General features: G+C 43.4%; 5 protein-coding genes across 14 annotated transcripts in view; 3 read left to right on the forward strand and 2 right to left on the reverse strand.

Annotated features, from left to right (window-relative positions):
* Window positions 1-896, reverse strand: part of Dgkepsilon (diacylglycerol kinase epsilon) — a 2,794-nt gene extending 1,898 nt beyond the window's left edge. Inside the window, exons 1-5 of one of the 6 annotated variants that reach the window (XM_069058990.1) lie at window positions 777-896; window positions 602-711; window positions 324-532; window positions 106-274; window positions 1-58 (exon numbers count right to left, since the gene is read on the reverse strand). The exon at window positions 1-58 is cut by the window's left edge and continues 439 nt beyond it. In XM_069058990.1, coding sequence (XP_068915091.1) covers window positions 1-58; window positions 106-274; window positions 324-497 — 401 coding nt within the window. In that variant the 5' untranslated portion in view covers window positions 498-532; window positions 602-711; window positions 777-896. Of the gene's footprint in view, window positions 59-105; window positions 275-323 lie in introns of all 6 variants that reach the window. The other 5 variants (XM_069058991.1, XM_069058987.1, XM_069058988.1 and 2 more) reach the window with 5 other exon arrangements.
* Window positions 856-3,283, forward strand: Mlh1 (DNA mismatch repair ATPase Mlh1). Its single transcript, XM_069058986.1, has 7 exons — window positions 856-1,165; window positions 1,215-1,414; window positions 1,457-1,884; window positions 1,936-2,162; window positions 2,212-2,432; window positions 2,485-2,921; window positions 2,968-3,283. Exons 1-7 carry the CDS (start codon window positions 989-991, stop codon window positions 3,264-3,266), a joined length of 1,989 nt encoding a protein of 662 aa, XP_068915087.1. The 5' UTR covers window positions 856-988; the 3' UTR covers window positions 3,267-3,283.
* Window positions 1,043-5,380, forward strand: lic (dual specificity mitogen-activated protein kinase kinase lic). 3 transcript variants are annotated; one of them, XM_069059008.1, is made up of 5 exons: window positions 1,043-1,165; window positions 3,637-3,718; window positions 3,770-4,155; window positions 4,205-4,401; window positions 4,453-5,380. In XM_069059008.1, exons 2-5 carry the CDS (start codon window positions 3,651-3,653, stop codon window positions 4,804-4,806), a joined length of 1,005 nt encoding a protein of 334 aa, XP_068915109.1. In that variant the 5' UTR covers window positions 1,043-1,165; window positions 3,637-3,650; the 3' UTR covers window positions 4,807-5,380. The 3 variants fall into 3 exon arrangements, with proteins under 3 accessions (XP_068915109.1, XP_068915107.1, XP_068915108.1); XM_069059006.1 differs by lacking the exon at window positions 1,043-1,165 and adding an exon at window positions 3,340-3,474; XM_069059007.1 differs by lacking the exon at window positions 1,043-1,165 and adding an exon at window positions 3,520-3,575.
* On the reverse strand, window positions 5,371-10,992 carry l(2)k05819 (transmembrane protein 94-like protein l(2)k05819). Of its 2 annotated transcripts, XM_069058981.1 has the most exons (13): window positions 10,677-10,992; window positions 9,537-10,623; window positions 9,148-9,486; window positions 8,929-9,102; window positions 8,324-8,777; window positions 8,147-8,271; window positions 7,930-8,078; window positions 7,563-7,691; window positions 6,995-7,259; window positions 6,002-6,857; window positions 5,854-5,947; window positions 5,632-5,796; window positions 5,371-5,574 (listed from the first exon to the last, which is right to left on the reverse strand). In XM_069058981.1, exons 1-13 carry the CDS (start codon window positions 10,790-10,792, stop codon window positions 5,502-5,504), a joined length of 4,026 nt encoding a protein of 1,341 aa, XP_068915082.1. In that variant the 5' UTR covers window positions 10,793-10,992; the 3' UTR covers window positions 5,371-5,501. The 2 variants fall into 2 exon arrangements, with proteins under 2 accessions (XP_068915082.1, XP_068915083.1); XM_069058982.1 differs by lacking the exon at window positions 7,563-7,691.
* Window positions 10,993-11,050: 58 nt separating this feature from the next.
* The window catches only part of LOC138138876 (uncharacterized), a 38,180-nt gene continuing 26,205 nt past the window's right edge, over window positions 11,051-23,025 (forward strand). Inside the window, exons 1-5 of one of the 2 annotated variants that reach the window (XM_069058975.1) lie at window positions 16,491-16,709; window positions 16,762-18,432; window positions 20,249-20,313; window positions 20,386-20,575; window positions 20,627-22,294. In XM_069058975.1, coding sequence (XP_068915076.1) covers window positions 16,574-16,709; window positions 16,762-18,432; window positions 20,249-20,313; window positions 20,386-20,575; window positions 20,627-22,294 — 3,730 coding nt within the window. In that variant the 5' untranslated portion in view covers window positions 16,491-16,573. Of the gene's footprint in view, window positions 11,512-11,566; window positions 13,220-16,490; window positions 16,710-16,761; window positions 18,433-20,248; window positions 20,314-20,385; window positions 20,576-20,626; window positions 22,295-23,025 lie in introns of those variants that run through there. The other variant, XM_069058976.1, reaches the window with a different exon arrangement.

The following is a 23,025-nucleotide window of genomic DNA, read 5'->3' on the forward strand; positions in this document are numbered from 1 at the left end:
GGTTCCATCGAACAGTCGTCATTGCACAAGCAACAGACCGCCCCCAGGGGTAGATTGCCTTAAAACAGAGATTCTAGGGGGGGTTTATCTGGTACAGGTTCGTACCTTTGACCCAGTGGTGCAACTGGTGCTCATTGGTACTTGTGACCAGCTTGCATTGCAACTTTGTGTTGGCCTTTTTGACGCACTCAGGATCGGCGCACACGCCGCAACAGTCGCAATAAACTCCGATACCGTTGATGAGGAAGGATTCGCAAATGGAGCAGTACCACGTCTGGAACGTCGCCGTTAAAATAGGGAAAACGACGGTCTGGGGGGAGTACCTTTGAGGCGATTTTAATGGGGGTCCAGCTGTGGTTCTTTGTGGAGTCTCTTATAGGGACGTTACCGTCGCCACTCAACCATTTAAAAATATAAAAGCTTATAACGCATATGATAAAAGTGCCAAGTACCGTGGGAACGCTCAGAGGCGGCGTCAAATCGCCAACTAACCACATTTTGTAGTTTAAGCAGTTAAAAAATTTACTGAAAACTGCCATAATTTTATTACATTTTGTACCGGTTTTGAAGCAGGGGAAAGTGTAGTAGGTCGTAAACGTACGTCAATGGAGGGCTGCATGTGTACAACTTCGGGCAGAGAATTGGGGTACACGATCTATTGATACAAATTAATCCATTCAGAAACCAAGCGGAAGGGTACTACTTTCACAACTAAAAATGACATTTTTAAACATTACCCACTGCTGCGACGTCCTCGAAGATTTAACTGTCCTTACAGTGCCAGTCGAGGAACTAAAGAACTCGTCAACACTTTGCCATTTTAAATGGAATTACATGTTTACAGTGTGTTTACACATAACACAAAACCTTGTTGTCATGCTGTCACTTTGACAATGTCAACAAACAGAACAGCGCAAAACTAAAGTCCCTAGATTTGAAACTTGGGCGCTAATAAGTTTGAGGTTAGTTTTTTAATAAGAAGACGATAATGGATGAGCCTGTGGAGATAAAAAAGCTGGACGAAGCAGTGATCAACAGAATCGCCGCCGGAGAGATCATACAGCGACCCGCAAACGCGCTGAAGGAGATGATCGAAAACAGTCTCGATGCCAAGTCTACCAATATCCAGATTACCGTGAAAAACGGAGGACTGAAGCTGCTCCAGGTCGGTACAATTTGATTTCTAGTCTCCAATTCGATGTCCAAATTGATAGATTCAAGATAACGGGACGGGAATCCGCAAGGAGGATTTCGTTATAGTGTGTGAGCGCTTCACCACCTCGAAACTTCGCGAATTCGACGATTTGCAAAGCATTGCGACGTACGGGTTTCGGGGCGAAGCCCTGGCGAGTATCAGTCACATCGCGCACCTGTCCATCACGTCGAAAACTTGCAGCGAAATTTGCGCCTACAAGTGAGTGGTCACGATAGATTTTTGTTTTTAATTGTTGATCAGGGCAAATTTTGTCGATGGGAAGCTACAAGGGGCGCCTTTACCCACCGCGGGGAATCAAGGCACAATCATTACGGTGGAAGATTTGTTCTTTAACATGTCAGTTAGAAAAAAGGCGTTGAGGAGTCCAGCTGAAGAGTATCAAAAGATCTCTGAGGTTGTGGGCAAGTACGCCGTACACAACTCCAAAGTGGGGTTCGCTTTGAGGAAGTCGACGGCAAATAACGACATCAGGACGCCGCCTGATTCAAATCATGTTGAAAACATTAGAATCGTGTACGGGAATAGTATAGCAAGGGAGCTTGTAGAGTTTGAGGTGGAAAATGAGTTGTTGAGGTTCAAAGCGGAGGGGCACATGACCAACGTCAATTACTCAAGCAAAAAATTTATTTTCTTGTTGTTCATCAATCACAGACTGGTCGATTGCCAAAGTGAGTCTGAAGGTATTTTTTTTTTTTCGAAAAATAAGTCGTGGATTCTAGATTTGAAAAAGTGTATCGATCAAGTTTACTCCACTTATTTACCCAAAAACGGCCACCCTTTTGTCTATCTGAGTCTAGAGCTAGATCCTGTGAACGTTGACGTGAACGTGCATCCCACAAAACACGAAGTGCACTTCCTGAACGAGGAACAAATCGTGGAGGCGCTCTGTGCGGCTCTCGAGACAAAATTATTAAAATCCAACAATTCGAGAGTGTTCTACACGCAAGTAAGGATCGAGATTTCATCATGCAGGCGTTTTTCAATTGTTTTTTAAGGCAAAGTTGCCGGGAGTTCAAGTGGAGACTTTACCGCTGAAGGATTCCGACAACACTCCAAATAAAGTCAATCCCAAAGATTTAGTGAGGACTGACGCGTCCGAGCAAAAAATCGAAAAATTTTTTGGGACTCCTGTCGAGAAGGGTAAAAGTTCTACGTCTTCGTCAAAATCGAGGCAAAGCCAAGGAATGAGCGCGTCGCTCATTTCCAAAGTGACGAAGTAACTTGGTGACACCCGATGGAGCTTCTTGTTCAAGGAACGATGTTTTCAGGGGCGACACCGAGTTGACAAGCGTTCTGGAGTTGCGAAAGTCTGTCGAAAAAAGTTGCCACCGAGTCCTCCGCGATGTCTTCGCGCAACACGTTTTTGTCGGCGTGATCGACGTCTCCCAAGCCCTGATCCAATACAGCACAAAGTTGTTTCTCTGTAATACTAAGAAAATTCTGTACGAGTTGTTGTACCAGTTCGTACTTTATAATTTTCATAATTTCGGTTTGATAAGTTTCTCGAAGCCTTTACCGATTTACGAGTTGGCGCTGCAAGGTCTGGATCTGCCCGAAGTGGGGTGGACGCCAGAAGACGGAGACAAGAAGGAGCTGGCGCAGAAAATTACAGAGATTTTAACAGAGAAGGGTGAAATGTTGAACGAATATTTTTCAATGAATATTAGCGAAGAGGGACAGTTGAGTTCTTTGCCTTTGCTACTAGGTATTGTAAAAGACTGTTGCGTCGCTCTCTACGTTTGTGCTTTCAGATAGTTATACTCCCGACATTTCCGGACTTCCCGTGTACGTGTTGCGGTTAGCGACTGAAGTGAATTGGGAATCGGAAAAGGAGTGTTTCGATAGTTTTGCCAAAGAAACGGCGCTTTATTATAGCCAGATGAGCGAAGATTCTGCGTGGGAAGGAAACGACTGGAAGTGGATTACTGAACATGTGGTCTACGCTGCAATCAAAGAGTATTTCATCCCGCCCAAGAAATTTATCGATAATGTTGCCATTTTAGAAATTGCGAGTTTGCCCAATTTGTACAAAGTATTCGAAAGATGCTAATAAAAGTTTTTGTTGAATTTAAATTTGTTTGTCTCCATTTTGATAACGTTGGAAGTGGTTGACGTTCACACTTATCTGCGCGGTGCGCCCTCTACGTTGACATTTCAAAAATAATTAAATACAGTAGAATCCAGTGTACAAGTTCCCGTATATGGTCATAATCAGTTGAATATATTAAAATTTAACTTTCCCACTCGGACCGTTTAAGGTAAGACTTCTTTTACGGCACCAGAAAACCGTCGCAGACCACCTCAACGACAGCTACAGTTTTGTTTTGTTTCGTGACATAACACCCGTTGCCACTCGATTGTCAGTTTAAATGATTTTATAAACAAACTAACAAGACTTATTTGACCACTTTCTCTCGCAGTCTCTGCAACGATTATGTCTTTGTCGGGGCGCAAGAAGAAACACAATTTGAAGCTGCAAGTCTCGGACGAAGCGCCGCCAATGTAAGAATTTTGAGGTTATTAGAATTGATGTTTCACAGTGGAGGTTTGCAGAATCGCGCCGGCCAATCTCGACAAGAGGACAACGATAACGATAGGGGATCGGACGTTCGATGTGGAAGCGGACGATTTGGAAAAAATCGCCGATCTAGGTCGGGGGGCTTATGGTATAGTGGAAAAAATGCGTCACGTGCCCAGCGGGACCATAATGGCCGTGAAACGCATCGCCGCCACCGTGAACACGCAAGAACAGAAAAGACTGTTGACAGACTTAGATATTTCGATGCGCAGCAGCGACTGTCCGTACACCGTGCAGTTTTATGGGGCGCTGTTTCGAGAGGGCGACGTCTGGATCTGCATGGAGGTGATGGACACGAGTCTGGACAAGTTCTACGCCAAAGTGTTCAAGCACGGCCGCAAAATACCAGAAGATATGTTAGGTAAGTGTCAGTCAAGTGTCATATGTGGAGTGTTGCCAACTTTGTTTAGGTAAAATTACGTTTGCTGTGGTCAGTGCCCTACACTACCTTCACTCAAAGCTCAAGGTCATACACCGAGACGTGAAGCCCTCAAATATCCTGATCAGCCGCCAGGGTCAAGTGAAAATGTGCGATTTTGGCATCAGCGGTTATCTAGTCGACTCCATCGCCAAGACAATAGACGCGGGGTGCAAGCCCTACATGGCGGTAAGTGTCTCGCTCGCCGGACCGATCGTCTTGTAAAGCGTGTGTCCGCAGCCGGAACGAATTGACCCCCAAGGGAACCCCTCGCAGTACGACATCCGCTCGGACGTGTGGAGCCTGGGGATCTCGTTGATCGAACTGGCGACGGGCCAGTTTCCCTATCCGAAGTGGGGCTCGCCGTTCGAACAGCTGAAGCAGGTGGTGACCGACGACCCGCCGAGACTGCCCCCAGGTCAGTTCACGTCCGAATTCGAAGATTTTATTACGAGATGCTTACAAAAAAAATACACCGATCGGTCCAACTACGAACAGTTGCTGAACCACGACTTCCTTGTCAAGCACAAGGAGATGAACACTGATATTTCCTCGTTTATCTCGGAGGTGCTGGACTTGCCGGACAATCCCTGAGATTCGTGCAATATTTCTTAAGTTAGGAGTTTTTATTTCGTTTTCTACATTTTATTTGAGTTGTAGGAATTAATTTTAATTTTCTCCCGGAAATTTGTCCGACTGGCAAAGTACAAAGTGACATTGAGTTTTTATGAACAAATTATGTAAGGATGCACCGTAGCGCTCTCCGCTCGAGTCAGAGCTGAGATTTTGCAGTTATAGTATTCGTCGGTAATTGCCTAACAATCCTAGTTACGAAGTCAATTAAGTAATAGCGGATAGGTCTAGATTATTTTATTTCAAGTGTTTATATCTTAATTTTTTTATTCTTTTTTAATTTGCATCACATTTTTAAACCGATCGCTCGACTGTAGCAATACTAACGCCTAATCGTCGCTTACGCAAAGCGAGCATCGTTATTAGCTCCTAATTTTGCTCAACACTCTTTTAAATTGTTCTCAGTATATTTATACATGGTTTTATTAATTTATTTCAACTTCTATGACTAGTATTACTCATCTTTTAATCCTAGAATTGAACGATTTTAATTTTACTGTAAAATGTGTGATAATAAAATAGTGGTTAAATTCAACACTTTATTTAAAATTAATACAAACAGTCCAGTCTTGTCAATAGCAGAAGTCTGAGGTTTTTTTTTTTCTCTTAAGCAGTACTACAGTAAAATACAAAAATATACTTTGACTTCCTAATCTTCAGAACGGCGAATTCATGCCCAACTTTGTCCCAAAGTCTAGTCGCGCCCTCTTACGGAACCTCTTGTTCACCCTGAAAACCCAACGTGAACCGAACTCGTCCCTTTCCTCCGTTTATCAAATATCTTACATGATTTCCTGACGTTTGATTACTTCGTTCACGATAAACACCATAAAAGGAGACACTGCAGCAAAAATGATCACCCACAGCGGAATCTGAAGCTTCAAATCCTCCTCAGCATAACTCTTCAAGTTGTAACAACTGAGAATCGTGTAAATACTCTGAAATATCACCCTACAAAGAGATTTTTACCGGTGGGTTGACAATTTTGCCACCAGAGAGCTCACTCACAAGGTAAAAATGGTTCCCATCCATAGAATATTCTTGATGGGGGGCCTCTTATAAATTAAATAATCTCTATAGACAAATCCTATAGAAATCACCACTGGAAAATTAGTCTAGTTAGGTGGGAAGCACTCGTCGGAAAACATGACCTCACCAAAATGCAACAGTACGATGAACACAACGATCAGTCTGGCAGTCGACAGCGTCCAAGAATCTTGCTTCCATTGGTGGTCCGTGGGCAGATAAAAGAATTGGCAGGTGCAGTTCTGAACCGCACACAACTCCACACAATGGTCAGCCAAGATTCCGACGAACGAAACTATCACGACGACGACAGTCGGCATAAACTTGAGTCCGTAACACCACAGAATAAAAACGGAAACGTCGAGATTGACCCCGACCTGGTTCTTCCCTTGGGGCTTCTTCATGACTTCGGGGTCGACGGGGAGCCCCATCAGAGACACGCTGAGCAAAGGAACGACGATGCAGCTCAACCAGAGGACCTGTCCCGTCGTGAAAACCGCCGGGAGCATGACCACAACCGAGATCAACTGAATCAGACTGAGGACGACGCAACAAGAGATCCAGAACTGCACCGAACTCCACAAGGTCGTGACGAAATGTCGCGCCTCCATCACCAGGTGGTAAAACGATACGGGGTCGTCGCGTTTCACGCACAGCGAACACGCTATGGAGTTTAGCTCTCGGGACAGGTCCAGCGGGGAGAGGCACCCGTTTTTGGGCTTGCTGTACACCGGCATCTTCTGGCACATCTGGGTGTGAAGGGGGTCGATCGCGATGCTGGCGTCGGCTTGCATAAAAATCCCCGCATTTTCGCAGTTCGCCGACGAGCCCATTATGCACACGATCTCCCCGTATTCCTGCATGATGTTCAACATCTCTCGGGTGGCGCTGGGGGTGCAGTCCGTGAACAGCGACACCAACAAGGGGACGTTGTCGATCAGTTCGATGTGGGGCCGGATCTTGTCGATACCTCGCGGTAGTTTGGCCTAAAAATTGAAAATTCAACAAATCCTACAAATTGACGCTGTCAAAAATGACAGTTCGACACACTTGATTCGAATCAAAAATTCAAGACATGTCAAAAGTGACAGTTCGACACACTTGATTCATGTTGTTACTGTACCCGATTGCTCATGTCGAAGTTAATGGGGGCGCTCTGTTCGGTGCTGTCCGTGAGACAACTCAAAGACTGCCAGTCGTGCGACGTGTTGATCTCATTGTGCATCTGCACGCTGTCGTGACTCGCCATTTTCGTGGAGCACACGCCGCTCTGGTCGCTCGAATTCTTGTACAGGCGCTCCTGTTCGGTGTCGAATTTTACCGTCGAGTGTTCCATGTTGATGGCGCTCGGGGCCGAGAAACTCATCGTCCGCGAGGATTCCAAGTTGCTAGAGCCGAAAAACGCAAGTTAACGAGTCGCGTCGTCGGAGGACGCCGGAATGAAGCTGTCAAAGCGAGCAGGTAAAAACTACCACATTTTAAGCCCCGCACCTCGAATTTGATTCCGTTTCTATTTCCGGGCCTCCACCTCGAAGGCGCCAATTACAAAACTTGCGAGTTTCACGAATGAAATGACATTTGCAACGTGACAAAGGGCGCACTTCGAAATTGGGGCCCGAATGCACACACCACACCTGATCGACATGAGTGAGAGTTAAAATGCAAAATGTTTGAGATTAGAGTTGTAGTACCTATCGGAGAGCAAACAAGTCTTTTCGTCGTAATGCGGTGTTAACTTGCGAGCACTTTGCGACAGACGCCTCTGTTTTTCGTTCCTAGGATTGGTAACAACAGTACTTTCGGCTTGTCCACTATCACGTCTGTCCTCCCAGCAATTAGTACAATAAAACACACAAACATTTAAGTGAACAGAGATTAGTAAGTAAAATAGTGAAAGGGTAACATGGCCCACATCGCTCGGACCCTACGGGATCCGTTGACAGAACGGTTAAGAAAATAAAACAGACAGAATCTGCAACTGAAATGAGACAACAAGCATTAAAAGACGAGGACAATGCGAGTATGACCCATGTGTCGGCATTCAGGGTGGTTTCTAACCTGTTTCGTTCGCTTAACAGGGAAATGTGACAGTTCCAGCCGCTCTCCAGTCCCATTTTCTCGCTGAAAACGCGCGAACGCAACTCGTTTTCTTTGCTAAAATGGACGAATCGGATGCAGGCGCGCTCCAACTGTTCGATCAGTTGCACCTAGTCAAGAGGAAAAGCTGGTGTTCAACAGGGGAGAATTCTAGGAGCTCGAATCTTCCGTCGCTTACCATGTCGGTCAACGCTTGGTATTGCATCGTCACCATTCCGATGAACACTTGATTGCACTGCACCTGGAAGCAACTTTCCGCATCCGACACTTCCATCGAAGGACAATCATTGTAGAGAAGCGAGTCTGAAATCACCTCAAAGAAGCAAATCAATCGCGACGAGACCGATCGAGCTACCAGTGCTGTAAAACGGTCCCAAAGGCGTCTTAATCTTAGGCTCCAGTACGCTCTTGCAGTCCCAATGGACCGGAGTGGGACTGCGATAGTTCAAGTACAACTGTCGACTGTCGCTCGGCAGTTCTAGATAGACCTGGCTCAATTTGTTGTTCACAGTCTTATTCAAAGGTCTGTACGCGAAGGCCGTGCAGTAAGCTGTCAGACTGCTCCGCTGGTAGAAGTCTTGGATCTTCTTCCTGTCGGAAGAAGTCAAAGGGCACAGATCTCGCCCGTCCCAATAATCGACGCACGAATCGACGATTATATCGGCAGTACCCTCGGACAGCAACTGCATCGATCCGCTACTCAGCTCTTTGACTACCACTGCGAACATGTGCGGAAAGGGGAACTTGAGTTTGGTCGACAGTTGCAAAGAACGAGCGTATTTGTTGTCCCTGCGCACCATCTCGGGTTGCTACAAAAGAAACTGTCACATTCGTGGGCGTACAAGTTGAAACTCCGCCCGTCCAATTGTAAGTTTAGCTACAGAGACGGGGGCGGAGTCTGATTGATTAAATCTCTACTTGCGCGTTTCCGATTGGATTTAAACTGAAAGTGAGAAATACCAAGTGTCTGAACGTGGACAATTGCTGCTCCATGGTGAAGATCTTCTGGGCCTGGTCCACGAAACCGATTTCTTTGGCCAGTTCGCAGAGGCATCTTCTGTTGATCACTGGCACTAGGTTCTCGTTGTAGATGGCTTCGCAGGTGATGTGCGAACAGAATGCCGCGTAATGTTCCTAAAACGTCGAATAAAATCGCGTTTTTACGAAAACTCGATCAACCTGAGTTTCCACGCTGCAAGTGTTTAGCAAAATGGCGAGTCCTAGCGGTTTCAGAGAGGTCAAAAATCGACTCCAGTCGTGGTCGTCGAAGTGCAGCTTGAAAGGGTCGCTGTGGTTGTGAGTCAAGTCCAAAACTTCCGCAGTTGCAGTGTTGGAAGTTTCGTAATTGTAGTGGTGAGGGGTTCCCCCTGCGCTGTCCCCGTCAGCCGCCAGGTCTCCGACGTTGCCCAAACTCGACGAAGGCGAGGAAGGGTTTTCGTTGTTGTGCAGGAAAAACACTTTCTCGGCTGTCGGATTGGGCCAAGACAAAATCCCTTTCTTGTCGACGCACCCCAACGCCTAAAATTTCAAGGTGAACACTTGTCCAGGTGATTTTTTATTCGACTAACAGTGACAGACCCCAAGACGTGCAGAATGTTCGCCGAATGCACTAACAGCTCTGGTTTGCCTTGCACGATGGCGACGAGATTTTGCCACAGCTCTTGTCGCCGACAGGTCAGTTCCGAGTGGTCGATCGTCGAAGCTTCGGTGTCTTCTTCGAGGGGGTTGTCTTTGTAGGAGTCGAAGTGGCGCGAGATGTCCAATACGCTCTTGAAGCGCGCCAGTCCGAAATAATTCAAGAAGTTCCAGGCGAAAGGGAATACCAGAGGTAGCAAGGGCAGGATTGTTGTCGTCGGAATGACTAGGAACATGTCAGGGACGCTGCTCTGTCTCAGCGGGAAAAAGTACCTAAACAAGTTCACGACAACAACTAGCAGAAAAATGATCGGCAATAAAAATCGCTCGATTATTTTGATCATGACGAGGTGTCTCTGTTGGTTGAGGAGCGTCGTGGGCCTGTCAAGCGCTTGCTCCAAGTAGATCCGCAAGTTGTTCAAATATGGAGTCTCGAGTAGGCGGTATTTTTTATTTTCTAAAGGTTTTCTAGCTTTGGGGGCGCTGAAAATTTCGTTGGCACTTTGCAGCGACGGGGCGTACACTTCCTTAGCGTGCAACAGCGGAAACTCCGCCGTCTTGTCAATAGCCTCACAGTAGCCAGGACTCAGCTGTCCTGGCCTTATCAGAATCACGTCGTCTTTAACTAACAGCGCCCAAGGTAGGTTGACTAGTTTGTTATCCCTGTAGGTCCACTGTAAAGTGATGCAAGGCGAAAATGGCGAACACAGATTTGGGTAGTTCTCAGATTCCCAACTGATCTTTTCTGTGGCATTTTTGATGGTTTCTAAGACCGCGTGCACCCGATTGGGCACCTCCTCGTGCCGCAACTTATTGTCGTACAATTCTAGAGTGACATTGCACAAGAGAAGGAGGAGGATTGTGAGGCTCTCCACGACCAAAATGAAACTGTTTTCTTCGATTAGAAACGCGACGAAGAGACTGACCACCGCCCACAATTGGAAACCAGCCGAGACCCAATTGATCGTGGTGTGTTGGCTCGAATGGTGGAGGGTGTCTCTGACCCACGACCTCGATTTTCTAAACGAAACCGGTGGTTAACAAAGGGGGCACCAAACATTCGACTGGCTAACCTGGTCTTTTGCGACGACTTCAACTGTTGCAACACGCCCTCGATCTCGGAGTGGAGCTTCCGGAGGGCCTCCCGCGTGCTCAGACCGGATTCCTCGGGGTTTGGCTCCATTTTCATCGACAATCACATTATCTTTTAGGTTATGTTTACACCCACCACGCGCCTCCGCGGTCGCTCACCTACCGAGGCTTGTCTCAACGCATTCACCACAACACAAATACGCCAATCTGATTCGACGATTTTTTCATTTTATTGCGATTTATTCAAAATTTCAAATGACATAACAACACTCTAGCCACTGACGTAACGTTCAACACGTGCTGTCAACAGTGTCAACACTGTCAACTGTCAGTTACAATTGTCACTCGGGTGGCACATGTTGTTTGTTTTGTCGGTGAAGGTTCTTCCAGTGTGAGTGTAATAAAATTTGAAAACATTGTGTAACATTGTACAATAGTGTTCCAACAACTAAGATGTGTAAAACTCTTCGTGTGCTTTCCGTTTGATCAGTGCGTACTTATGGTGAACTATCAAGGACGTTTGATGTAATTCCGTCCGGCATTTCGACTGAGCGCTCCGTCTTTCCGACCCGAACGCGATGAAATCAACTCGAAACGCTCCATAAATATAGCGGTTCACACTAGATTGCTAATTTTTTCCATCAACTGATTATTTCCATTATTTGTTTTGCCCGATTAAAATGGAATCTAATTTGCTGCAGCATCAAGCAAAAATTCAGCAGTTATTACAGAAGTTTTTAGAACCCGATTTCGAGATCAAAAACGATACTTATCTCAGCAGGTTGCTGACGCACTTCTCGGCACAAGAAAAGACAGGTCAGTGTTGGGTTTTATTTTTTTTTTTACCAGTCTGACGATAAATATGTTACAGTCGACGCGACAGTAGTGGATTACTCGATTTTCTCTGACTGGCTAGTACAGGCGGTATCAGTATGGGAGGCAAACAATACGAATCCCTCTTTCAACATTTCTTCCTTCACCTTGAACCTGGCGGGGCTCGTGTCGAAAAACGAGAACACGTTTGGGGCACTAAACGCCGAAAATCTGTACTCCAAGCTGATCCAGATTGTTAGAGCTAGACACCCCGAAGTGGCCCCCAGTGTCAAATTAGGCTACATAAAGTTGTTGAGCTCGTTTCTCGCGCACAAGTCCGGGATCGAATGGATCGTCGCGTGCAACATGTGGGAAGATGTCCTGAGATTCAGCCTGACGAATCAAACAATCTATATCACTAGAGAGGGCTACAAGTTCATGTCGAAGATTCTAGAAAAGACAATCGATCAGCACGAGGAGTTTTGCCACACGGTGGTCAAGCAGATAATGTCACCGTTGTCCGAAAATTCGTACAAGAGTGTCACGTCTGGGGACATGTTGGAGATCAGCGATGAGATTATCTATCAGAATCTGAGCCCCACACTGCAACTGGTGGGAGACATTCTCGAGTACTTCTTGGAGAGTGTTCTATTCGCGCACAACGATTGTCGCATCGTTCTGATTTTTCTGCGGGACTTCCACCTCGATCAGAGAATCTGCAACTTCATGATGATCGCCCAAAACAAATACCTGATATTCGATTTGGGCAAGATCATGTTCATAATGCAGTTTCTCGAGTTGTACAACGGAGTCATCTCTGGCAACTTGAAGATGGCGTACGTGAAAACCTCCATAAGGAAAATAATGAGCATATTCAGAACGAATATCTCAAAGGGATATTTCGAGAACGTGATGAAACTCTGCTATTACGGCCAGTTCTACTGGAATCTCATGGGCTACAAGATTCCTTGCGTCAAAATGAACAAAGACAACGAACCGATCTCGTTCGCGAATCAGCTGTTGGTCATCCAGATGCTCCCGATATTCGCCCTCGAGATGAAGTACTGCCACGTCGACAGCGCTTCCGCCTCCACCGACGAATTCCGCGACCAGTACGTCCAAAAGCTGTTCACGATGATGTGCGAGAACACCGTCCGCATAGCCTACTGCTGGAGGGACTTCCTCACGGCGCAGCCGAATCTCTTCGAGATCGCCACCAAAGGCCTCATCTACATGATGAAGTCGCGCAAGTACTACCCGCGGGAGCGTGCCGCGATGGCCTTCCAGTCGTTCGTCTACGCGTTGAAAGACGTGATGCGCTCTATCAAAAGCGACCCGGCCAAGTTGAATCTCTACGCCCAGGAAGTGAACTTTTTCTCATTGCTGTTCGACGCGTTCGTCGTGTTTATCGAGGAGTTTCAAATCACCTGGAGGGACAGCGTCGAGACGATCTGCGTTATGTCGATATCGTTCGACTTCCTGACGGTGCCCGCTTGGCCCACCAAGCTGGTGGTGAAGGCGTTGAAATTGGTCAACGTGTCCATAGTGAAGTACATGTCACCGAATCTGGCGCTGCTGGTGGACAGGACGACCGACTCGACGATGGCCGTTTTGGGACCGCTGCTCCACACCAAACTGCACGACATGACCTGGGAGGTCAGGGATTCGGCGCTGGAGGTGGTCTGCACCATCTCACACATGTCCAACACAAGTAAGTAAATGTTCTCGATTTCGACCAGTAGAGGGCGTCTTGTCGCATAACTTGTCAAAGCGATGGCACCAACTTGATACTAAAGTAAATGCAATTAGCAATGCGGCAAAATATGGCGCAATTTTGCGTATTTAGGTGGAGATGCTGGCGGCCGTGAAACATTTTATCTCACGATCAATAAATATTTTGTAGCTAGTAATCAAGTAATCTGCGAACGTCAAAAATGACAGTTAGTCTCATATTAAGTATGTCAAAATTTTGACAGCTGTTAACTGTGCCAATTGATCTAATTTATGCTGCATGTATGTTTTGCATGACCCAAACAGATAATTAGATCATTATTCTATTATGAGTTGATTCAGAATGGACAAGCGCCCAGGATGTTGTATCCTTTTGATAGTTGATCGTCGTCGACTTGTTGCCGAATGCGCGACGAGAAAATCGTTGCGTGGAAGACTTTCTAACGAGCAGCCTTTCGCATATCATTGACGTGTGTAATTAAAGTGAAATCATGTCTCGTGGAGAATACCAATTTCCGAGTGTACTCGACAAACAGCAGGATTACTTCGTAATCTCCACATTGATAAATTTAGTCTGAATATGGCGCTTTAGAGTACAACTATACAAACAAGTTGAGGCATCTCGTGCTTATTTTACGCATTCTGATAAAATGCAATCCCGCGTGTGTCGTTACCGGTCGAAAGTTGATCGTTTACTCGACAAATTAGTCGAGACGAAGTGCGACGTCCCAATTGAGGGATATTTAGATAAATTGTTGACGCTTTTGTGGCAACAAGAGGCGAAAGGTTAGTGTTGTGTGGTCGAAGGGGTCAATTGTAATTTTGGTGGTTTGTAGAGATTGAATCGGCTTTGATAACGCTGCCGATTTGCGCGGAATGGCTGGGAAGAGTGGTTGCGACGTGGAGTGCCAAAAGGGTCACACCTGCCGCATGTGTTGCTTCGTTCACGCTGAATTTGGCTGCTTTACTGGCAAAAAACGAAGACAGATTCTGTAGTTTGAACAAAAACAATTTCTTTATCAAGCTCGTTAATGTTTTGAAGGCTAGACAAAGTGGAGTGGCCCCCTCTGTTAAACTAGCGTACGTGAAGTTGTTGTCGTCGTTTCTTGAACACAAGTCGGGGATTGAATGGATGATCGCTTGTACATTTTGGGAGACTGTGTTCCAGTTTAGTTTGTCAGATCATGATGAACGAATCACGAAAGAGAGTACAATGTGTATGTCAAAACTCCTCGAAACCACAGTCGACTGTGACGAGAATTTCTGCGACGAGGTTGTCAAACGGATAATGTCGCCATTGGGCGAGAACACCTACAGATCCATCAAAGCATCGACGGAATTAGGTGATGTGAGTGACGAAGTCGCGTCGAAACATCTTAAACCAGCCCTAAAACTGATCGGAAATATTTTGCAACACTTTCTGGAGGGTGTCCTGCTCGATCGGGAGGATTATCGGGTGGTTTTCAGCTTTTTGCAGAATTTCCACGTGGAGGAGAGAATTTCAGATTTTATGATCATAGCACAATCGAAATGTCTTGTATACGATATCGGGAAGATAATGTTCATCATGCAGTTCCTGGAACTGTACCTGCAAGTTGTCACCAAGAGTGGTGCAGCAGACATTCTCAAAGCCTCAGTCAGCAGAATCAGAAACAACTTTGTTCTAAATCTTTTCAAAGGGACTGCCGAAGATTTTATCGAGACTTGCAATTTCGGACAGTTCTATTGGAAATTGACCGACACGAAAATACCAACGGGTCAGGTCAGGAAAACGAACGAGCCCTTTCTCTTCTCATGTCAGTGTTTGCTCTTGATGCTTATGCCGCAGTTTTGTCTTCCCTTGAGATACTTTTCCAAGCCGATATCCGAATTAGAAGAAGAATTTTCAAATGACGTTTTCCGTGAAGCGTTCTTTCAGAAAATGTTGAAAATGGTGACGCAGGATGTGTTCCGCATTTTTTACTCTTGGCGAGATCATTTCGCTGATCGTTCGGATCTATTCGATCTTTCCAAATATGTTACCACTCTGGCCAAGGAATCTCAAAAGTACTACTCCCGAGACGAAGCAGTGGTGCTCTTTCAGATCCAGGTTTACAACTTAAAAGACGTTATGACCGCCATCAAAGAATTTCCGCAGAAACTCGAACTGTTTCTGAACGAAACGGATTATTTTTGTGGAGTGTTTGAAATCGTCACCATTTTGATCAACGAATTCGACATAACGTGGAGGGACAGTTTCGAAACTATTGACGTGATGGCTCTCGCTTTTGACTTTCTGTCCGTGCCAAATTGGTCCACGCAGGTGGTAGTGCAGGCTTTGAAACTGATCAATGTTGCAACGGCAAAGTATATGACGCCGAATCTGGCATTGTTGGTGGATTCGACTACTGATTCCACGACAGCTCTTTTGGGACCTCTGTTGTACGTCAAGTTGCTCGACGAGGCGGTGGAAGTGAAGAAGGCCGCTTTGGAAGTGATACGTACCATGGCGAAGATGTCCAACAGCAGTAAGTCCATTAGAAGATAGTAATGAGAGGAATTTAACCGTTTTCTTTTTTTTTTCGTTTATTCTCGCAAAAAATGAATTAATATGAAAAATCATTAACTTTATATAATCTTGACTTGAATGTTCGATTCGTTGATCCGTTTTTTGGACCGTCTGAACATTTTTATTCTATTATATTGTATTTATGTATTGTATAATATAGTTTTGTGTTTCTAATGTCTGTAAAAATGACAATTCTGATATCGAAAATAGATTTTCATAAAATCGACTTAATCTTCAAGTGTGACGTTCTTGCGGCACTTATCGATGCTCTTACCATTCAGTACAAATTACTTACGAAAGCCAAACAACTGCTAGGTATGTTTTAGTGGAATTTATTGTTTAATGGGTCACATCGTGACTCAGTTAGATAATTTTCTATCTATAAATATTTTATTATCTAAATTCATAATCACTAATAACGCATCCCACTATTTTTTGTAAAATAGTTTTAAAAAATACTGCAGTATTGTCTTACTATATAGATATTTCGTAACCTGTTCACCAAGTTCGTAAGACTTGACCTCTCGTTCCGAGAATTGTTTGTTTTTAATTAATTGAATTTTCGTTGTCGATCTCTCGCTCAACGGAAAACGAATTTCTAAAAGGTAGTTACTTTGCGATAAAATTGAATTTTATTATATTCTCGATGTCGAGTACGTTGCGAAGTCCACTCCGTGAACAACACGGTGTAATCACCGTAATCTCTGTATCGATAAAGTTAGTGTGAACATGACGGTTTAGTTGACAACTACGCGAAAACAGATTGATTCTACGCATACCGATAAAATGAAATCAAGCGTGTCTCGTTACCGATCCAAAGTTAAGCGTTTGCTTAAAAAGTTGCTCAAGACGAAGTGCGAAATAAAAATCGAGGGGTCTTTAGATAAGTTGTTGGCTACACTGGAGCAACAAGAGGCGAAAGGTTAGTGGTGTGCGAGCGATAGGGAACAATTGATAAAATTCGTGGTTTGTAGAAATCGAATCAGCTTTAATAACGCTGCCGATTTGCGCGAAATGGTTGAAAAAAGCAGTTGCGAGGTGGAGCAGGAAAAGGGTTACACCTCCGACCGGTGTCGCTTCGTTCACGTTGAATTTGGCCAGTTTATTGGCCAAAAACGAAGAAAGATTTTGCAGTTTGAACAATAACAATCTCTTTATCAAGCTTGTTAATGTTTTGAAAGCTAGGCAGAGTGGAGTGACTCCACTTGTTAAACTAGCGTACGTGAAGTTGTTGTCGTCGTTTCTCGAACACAAGTCGGGGATTGAGTGGATGATCGCTTGTACTTTTTGGGAGAACGTCTTCCAGTTTAGTTTGACAGATCAGGATGAACGAGTCACGAAAGAGAGTACAATGTTTATGTCAAAACTCCTCGAAACCACAGTCGCCTGCGACGAGAATTTCTGCGACGAGGTTATCAAACGGATAATGTCGCCGTTGGGCGAGAACACCTACAGATCCATCAAAGCATCGACGGATTTAGGCGATGTGAGTGACGAAGTCGCGTCGAAACATCTTAAACCAGCACTAAAACTGATCGGAGATATTTTGCAACACTTTCTGGAGGGTGTGTTGTTCGATCGAGAGGATTATCGGGTGGTTTTCAGCTTTTTGAAGAATTTCCATGTGGAGCAGAGAATTTCAGATTTTATGATCATAGCACAATCGAAATGTCTTGTCTACGATATCGGGAAGATAATGTTCATCATGCAGTTCCTGGAACTGTACCTGCAAATTGTCACCAAGAGTGGTGCAGCAGACACTCTCAAAGCCTCAGTCAGCAGAATCAGAAACAACTTTGTTCTAAATCTTTTTAAAGGGACTGCCGAAGATTTTATCGGGACTTGCAATTTCGGACAATTCTATTGGAAATTGACCGACACGAAAATACCAACGAGTCAGGTCAGGAAAATGAACGAGCCCTTTCTTTTCTCATGTCAGTGTTTGCTCCTGATGCTTGTACCGCAGTTTTGTCTTTCCTTGAGATACTTTTCCAAGCCGATATCCGAATTAGAAGAAGAACTTTCAAATGACGTTTTCCGTGAAGCGTTCTTTCAGAAAATGTTGAAAATGGTGACGCAGGATGTGTTCCGTATTTGTTACACTTGGCGAGATCATTTCGCTGATCGTTCGGATCTATTCGATCTTTGCAAATACGTTACCACTCTGGCCAAGGAATCTCGAAAGTACTACTCTCGAGACGAAGCAGTGTTGCTCTTTCAGATCCAGGTTTACAGCTTGAAAGACATTATGACCACCATCAAGGAATCTCCGCAGAAACTCGAACTGTTTCTAAACGAAACGGATTATTTTTGTGGAATTTTTGAAGTCGTCACCATTTTGATCAACGAATTCGACATAACGTGGAGGGACAGTTTCGAAACTATTGACGTAATGGCTCTCGCTTTTGACTTTCTGTCCGTGCCAAATTGGTCCACGCAGGTGGTAGTGCAGGCTTTGGAAGTGATCAATGTTGCAACGGCAAAGTATATGACGCCGAATCTGGCATTGTTGGTGGATTCGACTGCTGATTCTACGACAGCTCTTTTGGGACCTCTGTTGTACGTCAAGTTGCTCGACGAGACGGTGGAAGTGAAGAAGGCCGCCTTGGAAGTGATACGTACCATGGCGAAGATGTCCAACAGCAGTAAGTCCATTAGAAGATAGTAATGAGAGGAATTTAACCGTTTTCTTTTTTTTTTTTCGTTTATTCTCGCAAAGAAATGAATTAATATAAAAAATCATTAACTTTATTTGATGCGGTTTTTGGACCGTCTGAACATTTTTATTCTATTGTATTGTATGTAATAATCTATTTCAAAATCAAAAATCCACCACCTGTTGAATTATGTTGGCAGAAACAAATAAATCCCTAGAATAAGTTTCATTCTTTTGGGTTGGCCCTACCTCCCGCCATAATTTGACATTGAACTGTTGAATTTATTTAGGCAACACAAAATAATTATTATGTACAAAAAGGTGGTAGCTACCGTATCATATACCTTTTGAGTGAAATAATAAAATGAGAATAAAAAACACGATGAACTATGACCAAAACGACTATCCAACAGTTTTCTTTCATAACCCTACTTTTTTCTGACACTTGCAGACACACTAAAAACAAAATTTGGCGACGTTGTCGATTGTATTTTCGAGGTAGAATGCAGTGTTGGTGGATTTTTAATTTTGAAACGATTATACAGGGTCTCCCAGAACTGGCGGACCAAAATAACACGGTGAAATCATTATCTTCTGGCAATAATAGGAAAAATATTTTAAAAAATGTATGCTCATTGGATTTTAAAATAAGAACGTTTTTAATTGACCAATCGCGTATAGATACAGTGTGGAATAAAATGATTTACATCTAGTTACCTTTGGAATTTTTGCACATGTAAATTTTCCTGTACCGCTCTACTTTTTTTTTTGAAGTGCCGAACTATTAGTTCTGTCAATAAATGTAATCAATCGAATTGACAATTGTCACAATTTACTAAATTGAATTAACAAACGTTAGTGGCCACTTTCAACACTAGCTGTGACTTGCTTTTGTTAGCTCCTTTTTAATTTCAATCTCTACTTTGCATTCATATCATCCCTTCGCAATAAATCACATTTGGAATTTTGGAATATTTTGAGGTTAGGCTTTCTTTTTTTTTTGTAGAGCGCCATTTCGTATTTTTACAAGGGTAATGCAAAGGTAACTAGATGTAAATAATTGTATTCCACACTGTATAAAATTACCTTAAAAAATTATATTGGTAACTATCGAAACAAATTTGATTGTTGCAAAGACATTATAATTGAATATTATGTCATAATAAATTATTTCTGACAAGTCATTAAAAACGCGTAATGTTTACCGCTTCAGAATATTTTGATATGCTTGTCTTATATGGTACTCCTCAGGAGTACGCAGTTCGTTTTCCCAATAGGGAACATCCTACTAATTGTGATCGACCACAACCGATTCGTGAAATTAATATTTAATAGAACACTTCGTACATTTGTATATTTTTCTGACAAAGATGTTTTACCAACTTTCTTTATTTTTCCTAGTTTGATTCGTCTGTGCTTCAGCAACAGACTGATTACGTAGTATGATCTATTATCGACATTTCTGCCATTCTAACAAAATGGTGTCCTAACTAAAAACACCATAGCGGTCTTGGTCCAGTCCAAATAATGACACAAGACAATGGTTCGTTAATGATCAAGCCAGCTGTGAAAAATGAAAATGATGCAGATTTGCTACTTCAGATATAATAAAGTTTCTACGAATGACGATGTTCTCCGGTCGGTTTGTAGCGCGTACTTGAAACCGATGTTCGTCATTTGCGCAAATATGACTCACAACCCATGACAGATTGAAAGACCTCTACTTTTTTATCATAATTTGTGTCATGCTGTTATTTTATAGTGAGGTTATGTCGTACTTTAACGCTGCGGTATCCGTTTTTCAGAACAAAAGATTTCCATACGTGATGCTACCAGAATATTAAATGAACACCCATTATATGTACATTACGTAAGTGCTATCGATAGAGCGCGCAGCCCTATCGTAAAATTTGATAACGTTAAGTCTGATATGACGTTGTAGCTAAATGATATAAAAACCCTGATACATTTATTTTCATTATTTGAAATCGGCAAGATGGAATCGAGAGTGTCTCATTTTAAATCGAAAATAATTCGTGTGCTCGGAAATTTACTCGCCGGAAAGTGCGAAGTTCGAATCGACGAATGTTTGAATAAGTTTTTGGAGGTGTTGGAACAACAAGAATCAAAAGGTTAGTGTTTCAACGATCGACTTGGATCGATTGTAATTTTGTGATTTGTAGAAATCGAATCGGCTTTTGTAGCACTAGAGATTTGCGCACAATGGCTGGAAAAAGCCGTCAGGATGTGGAGTGCAACAGAGCTGACACCTGCGACCGGTGTTATTTCCTTCACGATGAATTTGGCTAGTTTATTATCGAAGAACGAGGGAAAATTCCTCCGTTTGCACAGTAACAATTTTTTCATCGAACTGCTTGTTCTTTTGAAAGCGGGACAAATCGGAGGAGTGGCGTCGTCTGTTAAATTGGCGTACGTTAAGATGTTGTCGTCGTTTTTGGAACACAAATCGGGGATCCACTGGATCGTAGTTTGCAGTTTTTGGGAGAACATCTTCCAGTTTAGTCTGACTACTCAAGATGGGGATGTCACGAAAGAGAGTACGCTGTTTATGTCGAAACTTCTCGAAAAAACAATCGATTACGACGAGCATTTCTGTGATGATGTCGTCAAACGAATAATGCTACCTTTGGATGCGAATTTCTACAGATCCATCAAAGCGTCGACAGATTTAGAAGATGCGGACGATGAAGTCGCCACGCAACGTCTCATGCCTACTCTAAAACTGATCGGAGATATTTTGCATTACTTCCTGGACGGTATCTTGTTTGATAAAAAGGATTATCGAGTGGCCTTCATCTTCTTGAACAATTTCCACCTGGAAGAGAGAATTTCCGACTTGATGGTCATAGCGCAATCGAAATGTCTCGTTTTCGATGTTACGAGAATCGTCTTCATGATGCAGTTTTTGGGATTGTACTTCCAAGTCGTCACGAAAAATGTGTACGCGACCAGTTTCAACGCTTCTCTCTCCAAAATCAGGAAAAATTTTATTGCAACCCTCTCAGTAGAAAACTTTGACCACTTTGATAGGTCTTCTAAATTCGGTCATTTTTATTGGAAGTTGATACACACGAAAATACCGAACTTTCACAGAGAGATGAACGAGTCATTGCTTTATTCGACTCAATGTCTGGTGTTCATGCTGCTGCCGCAGTTTTCTGTTACTCTGAAGTATTCCAAGTCGCTAGGTCAAATAAGAAAAGAACTATCGCACGACGTTTTTCGCGAAGATTTCATTCATAAACTGATGACAATTATCATGCGAGATGCGGTCCGCATTTTGTTCAATCTTCGAGAGTACCTCCTTGCTCATCCAAATCTATTCCAAATTGCCAAACGTGTCGCCCCTTTCGCCAAGGAGTCCCGAAGGTACTACACGACGGAACAAGCCGTGATAGTCTTCCAAATCCAGCTCTACTGCTTGAAAGATCTCACGAGTGCCGTTAGGGAATCACCGGAGAAGATGGAAATTTTCCTAAACGAGATGGATTATGTTCAGCAAGTTCTCGAGAACGTCACTGTTCTGATCAGCGAATTCGATATATCGTGGAAAGACAGTTTTGAAAGTATTGATGTGATGGCTTTCGCTGTGGATTTTCTGTCGGTGCCGGACTGGTCACCGCAGATTGTTGTTCAAACTTTGAAACTGATCAATGTTGCAACGGCACAATGTATGACTCCGAATTTGGCATTGTTGGTTGACTCGACTGCTGATTCGGCGACGACATTTTTGGGACCTCTTTTGTATGCCAAGTTACTCGATGATGGAGTAGAAGTGAAGGAGGCCGCCTTGGAAGTGATACGTACCATGGGGAGGATGTCCAAAAGTAGTAAGTGTTAGATTTTAATAACGAATGATTCTAAAACAATTATCATTGTCGACGCTGCTGTCGTATAATATAATAATAATGGCAAGAATAATTAGTTGCGTAAAATATCGGCGATATATGTATCACCCTGTATATAAATAAATTTTCTCCACGACCGTTAGTGAATGTAATAATTTCGAAATCATTTTTAGTAATAAAAAGTAAAAATTCTCACTCTCGAGATATATGTAATATTTATTCTGAAACCCTTGCTTCTTATGTGTTTTGCATTTCTTATGTACATATTTTCATTCTATAACAAGTGGCTGAATGAATATTCTATAATTATGCTCAACGAAATACATAGACTGCCATGGATTTCAAAAGTGTCAGTGTCAGATGTCAATGCGGCGTCCTAATTGTTTTGTGACGAGTTTTAATTGAAATAAACAAAAATTAGTGAAAATTAGATTTAATTGTTTTTGATTTATACTTTCTGGTCGTGGAGAATTATTACATGGCCGTGGAGAAAATACAGTCTGTTACTCGGTTAGAATGAAAATTCGATCTACGAGTGGAAGATTCCTCAGACTCGCGTACGGAGTTTTCCATTCGTAGATCAAATTTTCATTCTAACCTTGTTGCAGAATATACCATACCCGGTAAACAACACACTCGAGCGTATCTCTATATCGATAACGTTAATCTGACAATGGCATTTTAAAAAAGCATTAAATGCTGTAATTTTTCAT

Source organism: Tenebrio molitor, chromosome 9 (genome assembly GCF_963966145.1).
Source record: "Tenebrio molitor chromosome 9, icTenMoli1.1, whole genome shotgun sequence".
In the NCBI taxonomy this organism is placed as follows: domain Eukaryota; kingdom Metazoa; phylum Arthropoda; class Insecta; order Coleoptera; family Tenebrionidae; genus Tenebrio; species Tenebrio molitor.

Coding starts and splice junctions, on each gene's coding strand:
- Mlh1 (XM_069058986.1), top strand. CDS start 989: ATGGATGAGCCTGTGGAGATAAAAAAGCTGGACGAAGCAGTGATCAAC. Junction 1,415..1,456: donor AGCGAAATTTGCGCCTACAA/GTGAGTGGTCAC, acceptor ATTGTTGATCAG/GGCAAATTTTGTCGATGGGA. Junction 1,885..1,935: donor CAGACTGGTCGATTGCCAAA/GTGAGTCTGAAG, acceptor CGTGGATTCTAG/ATTTGAAAAAGTGTATCGAT.
- lic (XM_069059008.1), top strand. CDS start 3,651: ATGTCTTTGTCGGGGCGCAAGAAGAAACACAATTTGAAGCTGCAAGTC. Junction 3,719..3,769: donor TCGGACGAAGCGCCGCCAAT/GTAAGAATTTTG, acceptor GGAGGTTTGCAG/AATCGCGCCGGCCAATCTCG. Junction 4,402..4,452: donor GGTGCAAGCCCTACATGGCG/GTAAGTGTCTCG, acceptor GTGTGTCCGCAG/CCGGAACGAATTGACCCCCA.